Source organism: Ruditapes philippinarum, unplaced genomic scaffold, assembly GCF_026571515.1.
Source record: "Ruditapes philippinarum isolate M1 unplaced genomic scaffold, ASM2657151v2 ctg2130_1_1_1_1, whole genome shotgun sequence".
NCBI classification, from domain to species: Eukaryota; Metazoa; Mollusca; class Bivalvia; order Venerida; family Veneridae; genus Ruditapes; species Ruditapes philippinarum.
Genome location: NW_026855895.1, coordinates 70,382 through 90,365, shown reverse-complemented (window position 1 = coordinate 90,365; position 19,984 = coordinate 70,382). Strand labels below are relative to the sequence as shown.

The following is a 19,984-nucleotide window of genomic DNA, read 5'->3' as shown; positions in this document are numbered from 1 at the left end:
AAGATCACTAAACAAAATTAAATAGAATTATTACACTCTAATTATTATTAATTTAAGGTCTTTTGTGCCTCCCTAGCAGTCCTTTGTGCCCCTTAGCAGTCCTAAGTGGTCCAGCAACTCATCGAAAACATAAATTCTATCACCAAAATTATATTTTTTCTTAAAGTAATACATTTTTTGTCATTAAACATACTACCATATATTACAAGAATTTCTTTGGAGGTCCTTTAACGCCCTTTGTGCCTCCCTAGCGGTCCATAGCGGTCCGGCAACTCATCGAAAGCATAAATTCTATCACTAAAATTATATTTTTTCTAAACATTATACATTTTTTATCACTAAACATACTACCATGTATTATAAGAATGCCCTCACAGGTATTTTAAGGTCCTTTGTGCCTCCCTAGGAAATATTTTAAGGTCCTTTGTGCCTCCCTAGCAGTCCTTTGTGCACCTTAGCGGTCCGGCAAATCATCGAAAACATAAATTCTATCACTAAAATTATATTTTTTTTTACAATAATACATTTTTGTCTATTAACTTACTACCATACATTATAAGAATGTTCTAGGAGGGATTTAAGGTCCTTTGTGCATCCCTAGCAGTTGGTAGTGCACCTGAGCAGTCCTTAGCGGTCCGGCAACTCTTCAAAAACATAAATTTTATCACTAAAATGATATTTTTTCTTAAATTAAACATTTTTTGTCACTAAAAATACTACCTTGTATTATAAGAATGCCCTAGGAGGTATTTTAAGGTCCTTTGTGACTCCCTAGCAGTCTTTTGTGTATCTGAGCAGCCCTTAGCGGTCCAGCAACTCATAAAATGTTCATAATGGCTTTGTTATAATAATAGTCTGACGGCTTGTATATATTCGTTCTTCGGACGATGCGAACTTTCTCGATGAAAGATGATCTCGGACAATGAGTCTTATCGCCATTTGTTCGTACCACTGAATCAGAAATCAGGTGAGATTATATAGTAGCCATGGTAGGTATATGTAGAAAAATTGGTTAATACTGGTTATTTTTCCTGGAAAATCGGTTAGTAGGACGGACCGCAGAGATACATGTATATATGACCACAAATGTAATTTAAATCGGCTTAAATTCAGACCGACAGACAGACAGTCTAACAAACAAAACAGTTACTTTGTCTTGATTAATTTATGTCACTGGAGTTTTTTTAATTTTGAAGAAAGAAATAGACAAAAAAATCAAGAAGAAAAAAACAAACAAAAAAGGACAAAAAAGATACTTGATCGATTAAATTGATACTAAAGGACTGACCAAATCTATTCGGTTTACCGATTATAGCATTTTTGTTGAAGTGATAAGGGCTCGACAAGAAAATCTGTTTTACTCTTATAAGATATCGGAACCTCGCAATTTTAGAATACAATAAAAAATTAATAACGTGATAATGTAATTCACCAAGTAACCTTACAGGCTATAAATGTAAACAAAACAATTGCAATGTGATCTTCTAAAATACCAAACCCATTTACATTCAAAGCATCAATGCGTTCTTCATGTCAGTCTTAATCATCTAATCGTATTCCACGTTCGATCTTGTTCGTTAGTCATCCATTCTTGACAGTTTATTGGAAATTGAAAGGTCTATATTGACCAAGTAATTATTTCTGCTCAATTAAAAACATGTTTGTCTCAAAGTCAAATATTTACTCAAAGTTACATTTATCATTAAAATTAACTTCGAACAAAGTATTCTATAGCAACTTCATTGATTAAAAGTTAATTTGTAGTATTATATGTTAGGAAAAGGACATTTTGCTCTATGAATATGCTAACAGTGATTCAGACTAGGCTATATATACCTGTATATTTTTGCAGTTTGACAAGATCCAGCTGACAAGACTACATGTATATTTGGAGGGGAAGGAAGCTAGAGAAGTGTTAATAAGCACATTTTGTAACTTTTTCACTACATGTATATTTATAAAAAGCGTTACGCATATTGGTACACCTGCATCTTCAAAACAGTTTTCTATGAGAGGAAAAAAAATAAGGAAAAAAACAACAGCAACGTAAAAATGATACTAATACTGCTGATATTCATTGACTAGTATACTTAAGACATGTTGATTAGATCTATGTCTGCATGCCTTGTTTATAAGTAACGGCGCGTCGTTTGTACATTTATTTTCCGTTAGAGGAAACGTGATTTGGACGGGATTATTGAATTGGATATATATGCCAATGTACAAACTCACATAATACATTTGGTTTAAAATGCTATAAATAGCATAAACATTTTAATTGAAGATGTATTAATTAATTGTAAAAACGCATCTGAGGACGTTTCAGTTCTATTTTTAATCTTTATTTAATACTATTTTCACTTAATACTATCTGGCTATTTCTATTTCATTTTTACATTAATGTTCCCATTCTAGACAAATCATCATTATTATCAATATCTGTTGCCCAGTTCATTGCAACGTACTAGTGTATTAATTCAGTGTAACTATCGCAATAATCTATCATTTATAGCCACAGAAATAACCATTAATTACATCCAATGAATTCATCAATACAAACCTGAAAACTTGTTTCAATTATAGAAAAAGCTCACGATTCAATCAATGGAATAAATGTCCTGTATATAATTATTTTCTCTAGAGTAAAAAACGACTGATGTGAAATAAATCCTGATATCCAGTCAGTTATCATTCTATTCAAACGTACTTCCTCATTATTGATAGAAACAACTTTGTAAAAAGAGACCGATAATTATAGACTGATTAGTGAGACAAGAAATCAATTAAGTTAATAATTATTTACCATGGTCAATAATTAAACAATTAAGGAATCATTTTAGTTATTTTCTCCGGAAAGTTTGCACGGAATTTTATTTCAAAGTAAATTATGAAATGGTGGAATTATCTAGTACCGCCTTAACCGTACTCCTGTTAAATAAGTTGATATATCAAAACAATTATAAATATTTATGAACTTAATTGTAAGGGACACTTAAAGTGTAAAACATTTACACATGGAAGTATTCTGTAAAGTAGTAGAACAATTATAAGCCATGGAAAAGAACGGTAAAATGATTTGTATGGTTTTGTGTATGATAGTTTTGTCAAATTACTCAGTGAAGTGTGGAACGATTAATGACACAAAGACGCTGACATCCGACCTTCTTTCGGATTATAACATCAATGTACGTCCTATTGCTAACCAAAGCCTGGCAGTGAACGTGTCGATTGAAGCCTACATTAAAAGTATCCAGGAATTTGATGAAGTTCAGGGTAAATTTTCGTTTATTGGAGCGTTGTTGTTCATGTGGCACGACGTAAATATGATGTGGGACCCGGCCCAATACGGCGGTGTTTATGAGATCTCGGTACTCTATCCGAATGTATGGGTACCAGAATTAGTTTTATCAAGTCCATCTGATGACGTTAACAGCCTCGGTCAAAAATGGAATAGAATACGCTTTTATTATAATGGAATAGCTGTTTGGCTTCCCATTGATTTAATTGAGAGCACGTGTTCTGTTAACGTAAGGAATTATCCTTTTGATACACAAACATGTACAACATCCTTTAACACTCTAGGCTATCTTGAATATGAAGTGCGACTTATTGCTGCTTTAAATGAATTTAAGTTTGATGTTTACCAAGAAAACTCCATTTGGTCAATCAAAAAGTCAAAAGTGTCCATTTCCGTTGTTGGAGAAGGGAGTCAACTCGACTTGATACTCCATCTTAATAGAAAACCTTCCTTTGTTATCATAAATATGGTTTTACCAATACTTTTTCTGAGTTTGTTGAACGTTTTAGTTTTTCTCCTAATTCCAGAATCTGGAGAGCGTGTTTCATATTGCATAACAGTTTTACTTGCAATAGCAGTGTTTATGACCATCGTTAGTGATATGTTACCGAGAAGTTCTGAACCCGTGCCGGTCATCTCCATTAAACTAATGATTGATATGATCATCAGTTCATTCATTGTTTTTACTGCGATACTTAATCTAAACTTGTATCACAGAGACGAAAGCATCCCGATTCCACAATGGTTGAAATCCTTGTACATTATGTTGTCATGTGTTAGCTGCAGCAAGAAGAAAATTGATCCACATTTCCAGGAAATGAAGCAAATCAGTTCAAAAACCAGTACAAAGGTGAAGACAATTAACGTTGTTGAATATAAGAATGAACCGATAGAGAGCAAGATAGGTCGACTTGTAGAAGAACATGATGAAGACAACAAAATAACATGGAAAAAATTGAGTATAATGATGGACAAGGTGGCTTTGATAAGCTATACTGCAGTTTCTGTGGCGAGTTTTGTAATTTTCTTGGCTATAACTGCCGTAAGCTCTAGTGAAAATTAGAAATGAACAGAACAGACGTTTTATTTGAGACTTGTACATAATACATTGTCGTGCAAGATGGTATTTACTGTTCTCAGTTGTGAATTGACCGTTAGACGAACATTATCATGTTCGTTGCAAAAAAAGGAGATAACAGTTAAAACTGACAGGAAATGTGTTACTTAAAATGAACCTTCTCAATTCAGAAAATATGTTTTTCTTTTGTTATATCCATTGTAAGTTAGCCCTTGACAAGTGATCATACTGCAAAGAACAGTCTGTTTCCCCTATTAGTGACCACGTACTGCTTATTCTGCCCTTTATGTGTGAAAATTGCATTCATTAAGCGTTGTAAACTCGCTTTTTCCATATTTATACATCTTATTTACATTTATTGTGTTGCTTATGAATGTAAATTAAGCGTCATCAATGAATTGTTTTTTTTTTCCTTCCATAGGAAAGGAAAAACATATTACTTGAAGAAAATAGCATTTAATGTGAAACAATTTGTGACGTTGACACAATTGCATTTTGAATTCAATATTGATTCTAAATCACTATTACTGTACTAAGTGCCAAACGCAAACGAATCATAATATAAAATGACTCATGCATACCAATATGTAAATTTTTGGAAACTGTTACAGGAAACAAATATTCCTGAAAAAAAGATAGCGTTTATATTAGGCATAATGGGACGACATGGAATGCTTTAGTACTTTAGAACTTCAAAATATTCATACATATTCTACAAAAACTCTTGGATAAATGGAAGTTGTAATCATTTCTTTATTGTTTTGAAGTGAATAGTATTTTAAATGGTGTTTCTCAAACAACAGGAAAATAACGATGACGAATGCAGCAGTGACATTTTACCATCATCTACATATCATAGAAATTGTATAAATTTTGCAATTAATGGTGGTTGACATATACTGTAACTAGAATTGATTTTGGACTATTGCATTTAGGTAGTATAATAAATGCAGTCTTTAATAACATTAAAGGCAATTTAGCTTTGCAAACATATCACCTATAGCTGTAAGCTTTACTTACACGTCTCATATAATTCTATATTGAATGGCATTATGTACTTTTACCAGTTTTATTCATTGTGATTGTGATATATGTGCTGTACACGTGATGAAACGTAAATAAACTATTTGAATTGAATTTGAATTGAATTTGAATTGAATTTGAATTGAATTGAATATTAAAGGTAATATGATACTGCGATTTGTAATAGCTGTAGATTTAATTTCCATGAGAAAAACATAATTGTGATAAAATGAGACAGATACACGACAGTGCGTGACAACTGAGGTCAAATTATGTATTCTAACATCTTACATAAACAATGCTTTTAGATTTTAAGTGGCATTGAAACTATTCATATGCTATATTCTTTTAATTCTTTTCAATATTTAGAATATCTCGGCTTGTCAACACACGAACTATTGATGATGATGATGATGATGATAATTACAGTAATAATATCATTTTCTAGTTTGACACATGACTGATATTTTGATTGTACCTCATAATACCGATTTGTCGGTGGTAGAACTATTCTCCTAAGCCTCGTTTGGGACACATTTAACACTTGACTAATTGGTACCAGACTAGTAGCAATGAAAAGCAATTGGTCGATATTGTTAAGTGCCTCCTGAGTGAATTGAAATGACATTTTTATATCAATGCGACGCTTAAAAGTTATAGTATTATCAAAAGAACATATAATAATGAAATACATATAACATGTACATACGTATACATATGTTGATAAAATCTGAAATAGATTTTTAAACTTGACATTCGTCTTAATGTTTGTAATGTAACAAAATTAAAACTGAAGTATGAATAGACACAATATTAGGAATAAGGTAAAATAGCGTAATTAAACAAAATGACTGTTTTATTACAACAACAACAAAAGAAAAACAACAAAAAACAACAAAAAAAGACGAAATTAAGAATTCGGTGTTTTGTTTTAGCTTATGTTTAATATCATAATGTTAACCATTAAATGCTGGAAATAAAAGAGATTAACATATAGCCTTAGGTATTTTAGCCGTAAGAAGCTTATATTTGTTGTGTTTTGATATTGTATTCCCAAATGCTTTGGATGAGCTGATTGAAATTTAAAGCAGAGTAAATGCATTGTAGAAATTTAGCAAATTAATAAACCAATTATACCATTACATATGTATGAAACCAACAAAATATAATCATTTTTATTTGAAAACAGTGTTTCTATATAATTATGGAATTATGTCGACCATTTAAAATGTAACATTGTTTGCTTATTATGAAATATATATAATCAATTAAATAAGGTGACAGTGAACATGTCAATTCAGAAAAAAAGCTACTCGTTTTATAATTAGCAATACAAATCGATAAGTTAATTGTATTATTGCTTGAATTGTATTCTTAATGTGTGATTATTTCTGTATATTTGTCATATATTGTCATTTAAATTGATGTTCCTTTTCAAGCAATGAAGGCATTTAACCACTCAATCGGAGCGGTGGCCTAGTTGTTCAGGTTATTGCCCCTTAATCCTGGGATCATGGATTCGAGCTAGCGATCAGGCCACGACCATGTTTCTTCACATGACACCAATACTTGTTTGTTTCAGGAAGCAGACTTGAAAGTGATTAACATAAGTGACAAGAAGTTGTTTCGTATTATGTTTAAACTAATTTAACAACTTCTTCCAGCTTTTCTCGCTTTTCAAATCACTAAATTTATTTTTTTAAAAAGTATGGATCTAAAGTCAAAACCTATTTCATTAATTTCCGGGAAAGAAAAATATGGATTGACCTTTTACATTTTCCTTCAATGAACAAATTTAGTTAAAATTTGTTTAATGTTTTTCTTAGGTGTACTGTACTGTTATAATAATAGTCTGACGGCTTGTAAATAGTTCGTACATCGGACGAGGCAAACGTTTCGATGGCAGTTGATCTCGGACAATGAGTCTTATGGCCATTTGTTCGTACCACTGGATCAGAAATCAGGTGAGATCATATAGTAGCTACATGCAGAGAAATTGGTAAATACTGGTTAGAGTTCCAGGAAAATCGGTTAGTAGGACCGACCGCACAGATGTATTGTAAATCGCTTAAAATGAGACAGACAGAGAGACATACAGACAGACAGACAGACTGACAGTCCAACAAAACAAAACAGTTATTTTGTCATGATAAATTTATGTAACTGGAGTTATTTTTTTAATTACCAAGAAAGAAATAGACAAAAAAAGAAAAACAAGAAGAGTAAAACAAACCAAAAAAGGGGAAAAAAGATAGTTAATCGATTAAATTATGAAATTAATACTAACGGACTAACCAAATCTAGCAGGTTTACCGATTATGACATTTTTTTTGATGTGATAAGGGATTTTTTAGGGACAAAAAAATCTGTTTGCTCTTGTAAGATGTCGGGACCTGTCAACTTTAGAATACAATCAAAAATTTATAACGTTATAATGTAATTCATCCAGTAACCTTACATGCTTTAAATGTAAACAAAACGATTGCAAAATGATCTTCTAAAATACCAAACTCATTTTCATTCAAATCATCAATGCGTTTTTCATGTCAGTCTTAATCATCTACTCGTATTCCAAGTTCGATCTTGTTTGTTAGTTATTCATTCTGAACAGTTTATTGGAAAGTGAAAGGTCTATTGACCATGTAATTATTTCTGTTCAATTAAAAACATGTTTGTCTCAAAGTTAAATATTTGCCCAAGGTTACATTTATCATTAAAATTAACATCGAACAAAGTATCCTATAGCAAATTTATTGATTTAAAGTTAATTTGTATTTATTATATGTTAGGAAAAGGATATTTGCTCTATGAATATGCTAGCGGTGATTAATATTATTGCAGTCTGACTAGATCCAGCAGACAAGACTAACATTTGGAGGGACAACGAAGCTGGAGAAGTGTAAATAAGCACATTTTGCAACTTATTGACTTAAATCAGTAACTACATGTATATACGCATATTGGTAGACCTGCAACTTCAAAACAGTTTTCTATGAGAGAGAAAAAAACCAACAAAAACACAAAAAAAACCCACAAACAATCCCCACAAAAAACAACAACAATAACAACGTAAAATAATGATACAAATACTGCTGATTTTGTGTGCCTAGTTTATTAGTAACGACGCGAAGTTTGTACATTCATTTTCTGCTAGAGGAAACGTGATTTTGGTTTAAACAGAATTTATTTTAGTTCGACTGTGTAGGAAGCTATAAGCTTATAGACACACTTTCGAATCCGTTCCTGGAACCAACCTGTACTGAGCAATGAGTGTAAAGTTTCTTGCTCAAGGAACAACGACTTGCCCCTGACGGGGTTTGAACCCATGCGGCTAGCGATCAATAGATTACTAGTCCGAAGCGTTAACCACTCGGCCATGCCGCCACTCAACGTGATTTTGACCGGATTGGTAAATTGGATATATATGCAAATGTATAAACTCACAGAATAAATAAAGGAAAAGCATAAAAATTTCAATTGAAGATGTATTATTAATTTTAAGAACGCATCTGAGGACGTTTCAATCCTATTTTTAATCTTTATTTAAAACTATTTTCACCTAATACTATCTTGCTATTTCTATTTCATATTTTACATTAATGTACCCATTCTAGACAAATCATCATTATACACTATCAATATCTGCTGCTCGGTTCTTAGCAACGTACTAGTGTATTAATTCAGTGTAACTATCGCAATGAACTATCATTTATAGCCACAGAAATAACCATTAATTACATGCAATGAATTCATCAATACACACTAGAAAAGTTGTTTCAATTATAGAAAAAGCTCATGATTCAATCAATGAAATAAATGTCCTGTATATAATTATGATCTCTAGAGTAAAAAACGACTGATATGAAATAAGTCCTAATATTCAGTCAGTTATCATTCTATTCAAACGTTCCACCTCATTATTGATAGAAACAAGATTAGAACGTTAACTATTACTTTTGTACAAGGAGACCTATAATTATAGATTGATTAGCGAGACAAGAAATCAATTAAGTTAATAATTATTTGCCATGGTCAATAGTTAAACAATTATAGACTCATTTAAGTTATTTTCTCCGGAAAGTTTGCACGGAATTTTATTTCAAAGTAAAATCTGAAATGGTGGAATTATCTCGTGACTTCTAAACCGTACTCCTATTATCAGAACAATTATAAATATTTATGAACTTAATGGTAAGGGACATTTAAAGTGAAAAACATTTACGCATGGAAGTATTCTGTAAAGTAGTAGACCAATTTTAAGCCATGGAAAAGAACAGTAAAATAATTTGTATGGTTTTGTGTATGATAGTTTTGTCAAATTACACAGTAAATTGTGGAACGATTAATGACACAAAGACGCTGACATCCGACCTTCTTTCGGATTATAACATCAATGTACGTCCTATTGCTAACCAGAGTCTGGCAGTGAACGTGTCGATTGAAGCCTACATTAAAAGTATCCAGGAATTTGATGAAGTTCAGGGTAAATTTTCGTTTATTGGAGCGTTGTTGTTCATGTAGCACGACGTTAATATGATGTGGGACCCGGCCCAATACGGCGGTGTTTATGAGATCTCGGTGCTCTATCCGAATGTATGGGTACCAGAATTGGTTTTATCAAGCCCTTCTGATGACGTTAACAGCCTCGGCCAAAAATGGAACAGGATACGCTTTTATAGTAATGGAATAGCTGTTTGGCTTCCCATTGATTTAATTGAGAGCACGTGTTCTGTTAACGTAAGGAATTATCCTTTTGATACACAAACATGTACGACATCCTTTAACACTCTAGGCTATTTTGAATATGAAGTGCGTCTTATTGCTGCTTTAAATGAATTTAAGTTTGATGTTTACCAAGAAAACTCCATTTGGTCAATCAAAAAGTCAAAAGTGTCCATTTCCGTTGTTGGAGAAGGGAGTCAACTCGATTTGATACTCCATCTTAATAGAAAACCTTCCTTTGTTATTATAAATATGGTTTTACCAATACTTTTTCTGAGTTTGTTGAACGTTTTAGTTTTTCTCCTTATTCCAGAATCTGGAGAGCGTGTTTCATATTGCATAACAGTTTTACTTGCAATAGCAGTGTTTATGACCATCGTTAGTGATATGTTACCGAGAAGCTCCGAACCCGTGCCGGTCATCTCCATAAAACTAATGATTGATATGATCATCAGTTCATTCATTGTCACAACCGCGATCCTTAATCTAAACTTATATCACAAGGACGAAAGCATCCCGATTCCACAATGGTTGAAATCCTTGTACATAATGTTGTCATGTGTTAGCTGCAGCAAGAAGAAAATTGATCCACATTTCCATGAAATGAAGCAAATCAGTTCAAAAACCAGTACAAAGGTGAAGACAATTAACGTTGTTGAAAATAAGAATGAACCGATAGAGAGCAAGATAGGTCGACTTGTAGAAGAACATGATGAAGACAACAAAATAACATGGAAAAAATTGAGTATAATGATGGACAAGGTGGCTTTGATAAGCTATACTGCAGTTTCTGTGGCGAGTTTTGTAATTTTCTTGGCTATAACTGCCGTAAGCTCTAGTGAAGATTAGAAATGAACAGAACAGACGTTTTATTTGAGACATGTACATAATACATTGTCGTGCAAGATGATATTTACTGTTCTCAGTTGGGAATTGACCGTTAGACGAACATTATCATGTTCGTTGCAAATAAAGGAGATAACAGTTAAAACTGACAGGAAATGTGTCACTTAAAATGAACCTTCTCAATTCAGAAAATATGTTTTTCTTTTGTTATATCCATTGTTAGTTAACCCTTGACAAGTGATCATACTGCAAAGAACAATCTGTTTCCCCTATTAGTGACGTACTGCTTATTCTGCGCTTTATGTGTGAAAATTGCATTCATTAAGCGTTGTTAACTTGCTTTTTCCATATTTATACATCTTATTTACATTTATTGTGTTGTTTATGAATGTAAATTAAGCGTCATCAATGAATTGTGTTTTTTCCTTCCATAGGAAAGGAAAAACATATTACTTGAAGAAAATAGCATTTAATGTGAAACAATTTGTGACGTTGACACAGTGGCATTTTGAATTCAATATTGATTCTTAATCACTATTACTGTACTAAGTGCGAAACGCAAACGAATCATAATATAAAATGACTCATGCATACCAATATGTAAATTTTTGGAAACTGTTACAGGAAACAAATATTCCTGAAAAAAAGATAGCGTTTATATTAGGCTTAATGGGATGACAGGGAATGCTTAAGTACTTTAGAACTTCAAAATATTCATACATATTCTAGAAAACTCTTGGATAAATGGAAGTTGTAATAATTTCTTTATTGTTTTAATGTGAATAGTATTTAATGGTGTTACTCAAGGAACAGGAAAATTACGATGACGAATGCAGCAGTGACATTTTACCATCATCTACATATCATAGAAATTGTATAAATTTTGTAATTAATGGTAGTTGACATATACTGTAACTAGAATTGATTTTGGACTATTAAATTTAGGTAGTATAATAAATGCAGTCTTTAATAACATTAAAGGCAATTTAGCTTTGCAAACATATTACCTATATAGATGTAAGCTTTACTTACACGTCTCATATAATTCTATATTGAATGGCATTATGTACTTTTACCAGTTTTATTCATTGTGATTGTGATATATGTGCTGTACACGTGATGAGACGTAAATAAACTATTTGAAATGAATTTGAATTGAATTGAATATTAAAGGTAATATGAAACCGCGATTTGTAATAGCTGTAGATTTAATTTCCATGAGAAAAACATAATAAAACATAATTGTGATGACATGAGACAGATACACGACAGTGTATGACAACTGAGGTCAAATTATGTATTCTAACATCTTATATATACATTGCTTTTAGATTTTAAGTTGCATTGAAACTATTCATATATATACTTTTAATTCTTTTCAATATTTAGAATATCAAAACCCATTTCATTAATATCCAGAAAAGAAAAATATGGATTGACCTTTCACATTTTCCTTCAATGAGCAAATTTAGTTACAATTTGTTTAATGTTTTTCTTAGGTGTACTGTACTGTTATAATAATAGTCTGACGGCTTGTATATAGTTCGTTCTTCGGACGAGGCAAACGTTTCGATGGCAGTAGATCTCGGACAATGAGTCTTATGGCCATTTGTTCGTACCACTGGATCAGAAATCAGGTGAGATTATATAGTAGCTACATGCAGAGAAATTGGTAAATACTGGTTAGAGTTCCAGGAAAATCGGTTAGTAGGACCGACCGCACAGATGTAATGTAATCCGCTTAAAATAAAACCGACAGACAGACAGAGAGACATACAGAATGACAGACTGACAGTCCAACAAAACAAAACAGCTATTTTGTCATGATAAATTTATGTAACTGGAGATATCTTTATAATTAACAAAAAAGAAATAGACAAAAAAGAAAAACAAGAAGAGAAAAACAAAGATAGTTAATCGACTAACGGACTAACCAAATGTATTAGGTTTACCGATTATGACATTTTTAAAGATTTTTTGCTGATGTGATAACGGCTTTTTTAGGGACAAAAAAAATCTCTTACAAGATGTTGGACCTGTCAACTTTAGAATACAATAAAAAATTTATAACGTTAAAATGTAATTCATCCAGTAACCTTACATGCTTTAAATGTAAACAAAACGATTGCAATATGATCTTCTAAAATACCAAACTCATTTTCATTCAAAGCATCAATGCGTTTTTCATGTCAGTCTTAATCATCTACTCGTATTCCAAGTTCGATCTCGTTTGTTAGTTATCCATTATGAACAGCATTATTGGAAATTGAAAGGTCTATTGACCATGTAATTATTTCTGTTCAATTAAAAACATGTTTGTCTCAAAGTTAAATATTTGCCCAAGGTTACATTTATCAGTAAAATTAACTACGAACAAAGTATCCTTTATTGATTTAAAGTTAATTTGTATTATTATATGTTAGGAAAAGGATATTTGCTCTATGAATATGCTAGCGGTGATTAATATTCTTGCAGTCTGACCAGATCCAGCAGACAAGACTAACATTTGGAGGGACAACGAAGCTAGAGAAGTGTTAATAAGCACATTTTGCAACTTATTGATTTAAATCAGTAACTTCATGTATATTCATAAAAGCGTTACGCATATTGGTAGACCTGCAACTTCAAAACAGTTTTCTATGAGAGAGAAAAAAACAACAACAAAAAACAAACAAGCAAACAAACAAACAAAAACAACAAAAAAACAACAACAATAACAACTTAAAATAATGATACAAATACTGCTGATTATTCATTTACTAGTATACTTAAGACATGCAATGTCTATGCCTGCTAGTTTATTAGTAACGACGCGAAGTTTGTACATTCATTTTCTAATTTTGGTTTATACAGAATTTATTTTAGTTTGATTGTGTAGGAACTATAAGCTTATAGACACACTTTCGAATCCGTTCCTGGAACCAACCAGTTCTGAGCAATGAGTGTACAAAGTTTCTTGCTCAAGGAACAACGACTTGCCCCTGACGGGGTTTGAACTCATGCGGCTAGCGATCAATATATCATTAGTCGAAGCGTTAACCACTCGGCAATGCCGCCACTCAACGTGCTTCTGACCGGATTGGTAAATTGGATATATATGCAAATGTACAAACTCACAGAATAAATAAAAGAAAAGCTTAAAAAATTCAATTGAAGATGTATTAATTAATTGTAAGAACGCATCTGAGGACGTTTCTATTCTATTCTTAATCTTTATTTAATACTATTTTCACTTAATACTATCTTGCTATTTCTATTTCATTTTTTACAATAATGTTCCCATTCTAGACAAATCGTCATTATACACTATCAATATCTACTCCTCGGTTCTAAACAACGTACTAGTGTATTAATTCAGTGTAACTATCGCAATGAACTATCATTTATAGTCACAGAAATAACCATTAATTACATGCAATAATTCATCAATGCAAACTAGAAAACTTGTTTCAGTTACAGACAAAGCTCATGATTCAATCAATGGAATAAATGTCCTGTATATAATTATGATCTCTAGAGTAAAAAAAACGACTGATGTAAAATAAGTCCTGATATCAAGTCAGTTATCATTCTATTCAAACGTTCTACCTCATTATTGACAGAAACAAGATTAGAACGTAAAATTTTACTTCTGTAAAAAGAGACCTATAATTATAGACTGATTAGCGAGACAAGAAATCAATTAAGTTAATAATTATTTACCATGGTCAATAGTTAAACAATTATAGAATCATTTAAGTTATTTTCTCCGGAAAGTTTGAACGGAATTTTATTTCAAAGTAAAATCTGAAATGGTGGAATTATCTCATGACGTCTAAACCGTACTCCTGTTAAATAAGTTGATATTAAAACAATTATAAATATTTATATTAATGAACTTAATTGTAAGGGACACTTGAAGCGTAAAACATTTACGCAAGGAGGAAGTATTATATAAAGATGTAGAACAATTATAAGTCATGGAAAAGAACGGTAAAATGATTTGTATGGTTTTGTGTATGATAGTTTTGTCAAATTACTCAGTGAAGTGTGGAACGATTAATGACACAAAGACGCTGACATCCGACCTTCTTTCGGATTATAACATCAATGTACGTCCTATTGCTAACCAAAGCCTGGCAGTGAACGTGTCGATTGAAGCCTACATTAAAAGTATCCAGGAATTTGATGAAGTTCAGGGTAAATTTTCGTTTATTGGAGCGTTGTTGTTCATGTGGCACGACGTAAATATGATGTGGGACCCGGCCCAATACGGCGGTGTTTATGAGATCTCGGTGCTCTATCCGAATGTATGGGTACCAGAATTGGTTTTATCAAGTCCATCTGATGACGTTAACAGCCTCGGTCAAAAATGGAATAGAATACGCTTTTATTATAATGGAATAGCTGTTTGGCTTCCCATTGATTTAATTGAGAGCACGTGTTCTGTTAACGTAAGGAATTATCCTTTTGATACACAAACATGTACAACATCCTTTAACACTCTAGGCTATTTTGAATATGAAGTGCGACTTATTGCTGCTTTAAATGAATTTAAGTTTGATGTTTACCAAGAAAACTCCATTTGGTCAATCAAAAAGTCAAAAGTGTCCATTTCCGTTGTTGGAGAAGGGAGTCAACTCGATTTGATACTCCATCTTAATAGAAAACCTTCCTTTGTTATTATAAATATGGTTTTACCAATACTTTTTCTGAGTTTGTTGAACGTTTTAGTTTTTCTCCTTATTCCAGAATCTGGAGAGCGTGTTTCATATTGCATAACAGTTTTACTTGCAATAGCAGTGTTTATGACCATCGTTAGTGATATGTTACCGAGAAGCTCCGAACCCGTGCCGGTCATCTCCATTAAACTAATGATTGATATGATCATCAGTTCATTCATTGTCACAACCGCGATCCTTAATCTAAACTTATATCACAAGGACGAAAGCATCCCAATTCCACAATGGTTGAAATCCTTGTACATCATGTTGTCATGTGTTAGCTGCAGCAAGAAGAAAATTGATCCACATTTCCAGGAAATGAAGCAAATCAGTTCAAAAACCAGTACAAAGGTGAAGACAATTAACGTTGTTGAATATAAGAATGAACCGATAGAGAGCAAGATAGGTCGACTTGTGGAAGAACATGATGAAGACAACAAAATAACATGGAAAAAATTAAGTATAATGATGGACAAGGTGGCTTTGGTAAGCTATACTGCAGTTTCTGTGGCGAGTTTTGTTATTTTCTTGGCTATAACTGCCGTAAGCTCTAGTGAAGATTAGAAATGAACAGAACAGACGTTTTATTTGAGACTTGTACATAATACATTGTCGTGCAAGATAGTATTTACTGTTCTCAGTTGTGAATTGACCGTTAGACGTTGCAAATAAAGGAGATAACAGTTAAAACTGACAGGAAAGGTGTTACTTAAAATGAACCTTCTCGATTCAGAAATATGTTGTGTTTTGTAATATCCATTCTAAGTTATCCCTTGACAAGAGATCATACTGCAAAGAACAGTTTGTTTCCCCTATTAGTGTCCACGTACTGCTTATTCTGCGCTTTATATGTGAAAATTGCATTCATTAAGCATTGTAAGCTTCCTTTTTCCATATTTTTTTATACATCTTTTTTACATTTGTTGTGTTGTTTAAGCGTCATCTATAAATTGTGTTTTTTTCCATAGAAGGGGAAAACATATCACTTAAAGAAAATAGCATTAAATGTGAAACAATTTGTGACGTAGACACATTGGTATTTTGAATTTAATATTGATTCTAAATCACTTTAACAGTACTAAGACTTAGTGCCAAACGCAAAAGAATCATACTATAAAATGACTCATGTATACCAATATGTAATTTTTTGCTTAATGGGATGACAGGGAATGCTTTATTACTTTAGAACTTCAAAATATTCATACTGATTCATGAAAAACTCTTGCTTAAATGGAAGTTGTAATCATTTCTATATTGTTTTTATTGTGAATAGTATTTTAAATGGTATAACTCAAACAACAGAAATTAACTATGACGAATGCAGCAGTGACCATTTTACCGTTTTCATCTACATATCATAGACATTGTATACAATTATGCAAATATCAGTGGTTGACCTATACTGTACCTAGAATTGATTTTTCACGGTTAAATTTAGAAATCAGTATAATAAATTCAGTCTTTAATATCATTAAAGGCAATTAAGCTTTGCAAACATATTAAAGGTAATGTGATACCGCAATTTGTAATAGCTGTAGATTCAATTCCCATGAGAAAAACATAATTGTGATAAAAATGAGACAGATGTATACACGAAAGTGTATGACAACTGAGGTCAAATGATGTATTCTATTATATTGTTGGTGATAGAACCGTTTTCCTAAGCCTCGTTTGGGACTAAATGAACTCTTGACTGGTTGGTTCTAGACTAATAGCAATGAAAAGCATTTGGTCGATATTGTTAAGTGCCTCTTGAGTGAATTGAACTGACATTATTTTTCAATGCGACGTTTAAAAGTTATGGTATTATCAAAGAAACATATAATAATGAAATGTATATGACATAAACATACATATATTTATAAAATATGACATGTTTTTGTTAAACTTGACTTTCGTTTTAATGTTTAATTTAATGTAAGAAAATTAAAACTGAAGTATAAATTGACACACTATTGCGAATAAGATAAAATGAATTAATTTAAAAAAAATGACTGTTTTAGTACAAAAGCAACAACAACAAGAAATAACAACAACAAAAAGGACGAAATTAAGAATTCGGTGTTTCGTTTTACCTGATGTTTTTATATCATAATGTTAACCCTTAAATGCCGGAAAGGAAAGAGATTAACATGATAATACATTAGGGTTTGTAGCCGTTAGAAGCTTTTATTTGTTGTGTTTTGATATTGATATCCCTTATACTTTGGATGAGCTGACTGAAATTCAAAGCAGAGCAAAGAAACTGAAGAAATTTAGCAGGATATGATTTAATAAGCCAATTATTCCATTACATATGTATGAAACCAACAAAGTTTAATCATTTTGATTTGAAAACAGTGTTTCTATATATGCAATTCTGTCGACAAATTTAAATGTAACATTGTTTGCTTATGATGAAATATATATAATCAATTAAATCAGGTGACAGTGAACATGTCAATTCAGAAAAAGCTACTCGTTTTATAATTAGCAATACAAATAGATATAAGTTAATCATTATTGCTTGAATTGTATTCTTAATGTTCTTAATATTACATATTGTATTTTACACGTGTGATCATTTCTGTATATTTGTCATATATTGTCATTTAAATTGATGTTTTTTTTTCAAGCAATGAAAGCATGAATTCGAGCTTATTCAGGTCACGACCATATTTTTTCATTTGGCATCAGTACTGGGTAGTTCCGATAAGCAGACTCGAAAGCGATTAATATAAGTGGCAAGAAATTGTTTCGTATTATGTTTAAGCTAATATCACAATTTTTTCCAGCTTTTCTCGCTTTTCAAATAACCAGATTTATTTTTTTAAAAAGTATGGGTCTAAAGTTAAAAACCATTTCATTAATTTCCAGAAAAGAAAAATATGGACTAACCTTTCATATTTTTAGTAATGAACAAATTTAGTTACAATTTGTTTGATGTGTTTCCTAGGTATGGTGAACCATTGGATTGTAAACATGCAAAAAGTAAATTTATAAAACATTCATCATCATCCATTTAAAAGTGTCCGGATAATTTTAGACCCATAAGAAGCAGATAAATAGATACAATCGAAGCTGCGCGAGAAAAAAAGAAAAATATCCCACACACCTCTCCACAGCCGTCATAATAATTTTATAAATTATTCAGTAAGACTTAATAAACCGATCGATGTGATCATATCAAAATGATAGAAAATTTATACAAAAAAATAATGAAAATATTTCTTTTATTTTCTGATTTATATCAACTCGTTTGTAACGATATAAAATCTATAACTGTTACCTGTTATATTGTGTGTTTGGTAAAATAAATCAGTCAATAATTAATCAATCAAATTCTCATTTGGAAAGTTACTAATTTATTTTAATTAAGAATATATTTATTTATTTATGTTATGCTTATTTGTATGGCTTATTATCTCAATTTTCATTCACGTGCTTTGGTCTTGTTTGCTTTTTATATTTAAATATTCATGACCGGTGTTGTGAAGCTGCAAGGAATAACAGCGTCACTGTTCATGCCTAGTAGAAATTTGATAAACCATGAGGTTTATAAAACTTTGTTTAAGGAAATGGAATTCAATAATCAATGTTGTAAATATTGTAAAACTATAACATTATTATACACAGTTGCAATATTACATGTTTACATTCAACTGTCTTGTAATATATACAGTGCAACCACTGATGAGCGGTCCTCTTTAAAGCAACCACCTGTTTACGACAGTATCAATTCTTCCTATAAATAAAACTTCACAATAGATTAAATATTTGTATAATTAACCTATCTATAGAGGAACGCTGCAGTAACCAAAACTTTTACTCCTAAAGGGTGTTGCTTTAAAGAAGTTGTACTGTATTTTATCAAGTGAGTTTAATATGATCTGGAAGGAGCCGAAACTTGTCTCAAATTAACCGCAACATTGTAAAATAAGCTTCCTAAATTTGAAACGCAGATAAAAATGTGCGCTGTTATAGACGTGGCTTATTTCTATTCGTAGGTAACAAATCTGTATTATGACTTTAGGCTAGTGGCATCGTCGTTATAGCTTTTAATCAAACAGTTTTTTTTTCTGTTGCAGAGTATCATTAGCAATGAGATAAGCAGCACTAGATTCATAGTTTGATTTGTATGGTTGTCATTATAAAAGAAATATGCACATAATTTAAAACATGCTGCAATACTGAAATTTCGTTATCTAAAACCTTTATATATAATACTTGATAGTCTGTGTATATATCTTATATGATATAATTTACTAGAAAGTTCAACGAGCTAGACAACGGGTGTCCGGAGATCGTCCTATACTCGTACCTTATCTTTGCGTT

At 31.6% G+C, this 19,984-nt stretch overlaps 3 protein-coding genes across 3 annotated transcripts; all 3 read left to right on the top strand.

Annotated features, from left to right (window-relative positions):
• The first annotated feature begins 3,053 nt into the window (after positions 1 to 3,053).
• On the top strand, positions 3,054 to 4,361 carry LOC132744758 (neuronal acetylcholine receptor subunit alpha-6-like). The gene has a single exon (XM_060733540.1). It carries the CDS (start codon positions 3,054 to 3,056, stop codon positions 4,359 to 4,361), a length of 1,308 nt encoding a protein of 435 aa, XP_060589523.1.
• Positions 4,362 to 4,418: 57 nt separating this feature from the next.
• LOC132744757 (acetylcholine receptor subunit alpha-type unc-63-like) lies at positions 4,419 to 10,970 on the top strand. Its single transcript, XM_060733539.1, has 3 exons — positions 4,419 to 4,470; positions 9,709 to 9,882; positions 10,435 to 10,970. The coding sequence occupies exons 1-3, from the start codon at positions 4,419 to 4,421 to the stop codon at positions 10,968 to 10,970; spliced, it is 762 nt and encodes a 253-aa protein (XP_060589522.1).
• A 3,967-nt stretch (positions 10,971 to 14,937) lies between these two features.
• On the top strand, positions 14,938 to 16,234 carry LOC132744756 (acetylcholine receptor subunit alpha-like). Its single transcript, XM_060733538.1, has one exon. The coding sequence runs from the start codon at positions 14,945 to 14,947 to the stop codon at positions 16,232 to 16,234; it is 1,290 nt and encodes a 429-aa protein (XP_060589521.1). The 5' UTR covers positions 14,938 to 14,944.
• The last annotated feature ends 3,750 nt before the right edge of the window (positions 16,235 to 19,984 follow it).

What these genes read in the sequence shown, in the direction of transcription:
- LOC132744758 (XM_060733540.1), top strand. Translation starts at nt 3,054, where the DNA reads ATGGAAAAGAACGGTAAAATGATTTGTATGGTTTTGTGTATGATAGTT.
- LOC132744757 (XM_060733539.1), top strand. Translation starts at nt 4,419, where the DNA reads ATGGTATTTACTGTTCTCAGTTGTGAATTGACCGTTAGACGAACATTA. An exon ending in CGTTAGACGAACATTATCAT is followed by an intron (nt 4,471 to 9,708) that starts GTTCGTTGCAAA and finishes TGTGTATGATAG; the next exon opens with TTTTGTCAAATTACACAGTA. An exon ending in GGAATTTGATGAAGTTCAGG is followed by an intron (nt 9,883 to 10,434) that starts GTAAATTTTCGT and finishes TCCTTATTCCAG; the next exon opens with AATCTGGAGAGCGTGTTTCA.
- LOC132744756 (XM_060733538.1), top strand. Translation starts at nt 14,945, where the DNA reads ATGATTTGTATGGTTTTGTGTATGATAGTTTTGTCAAATTACTCAGTG.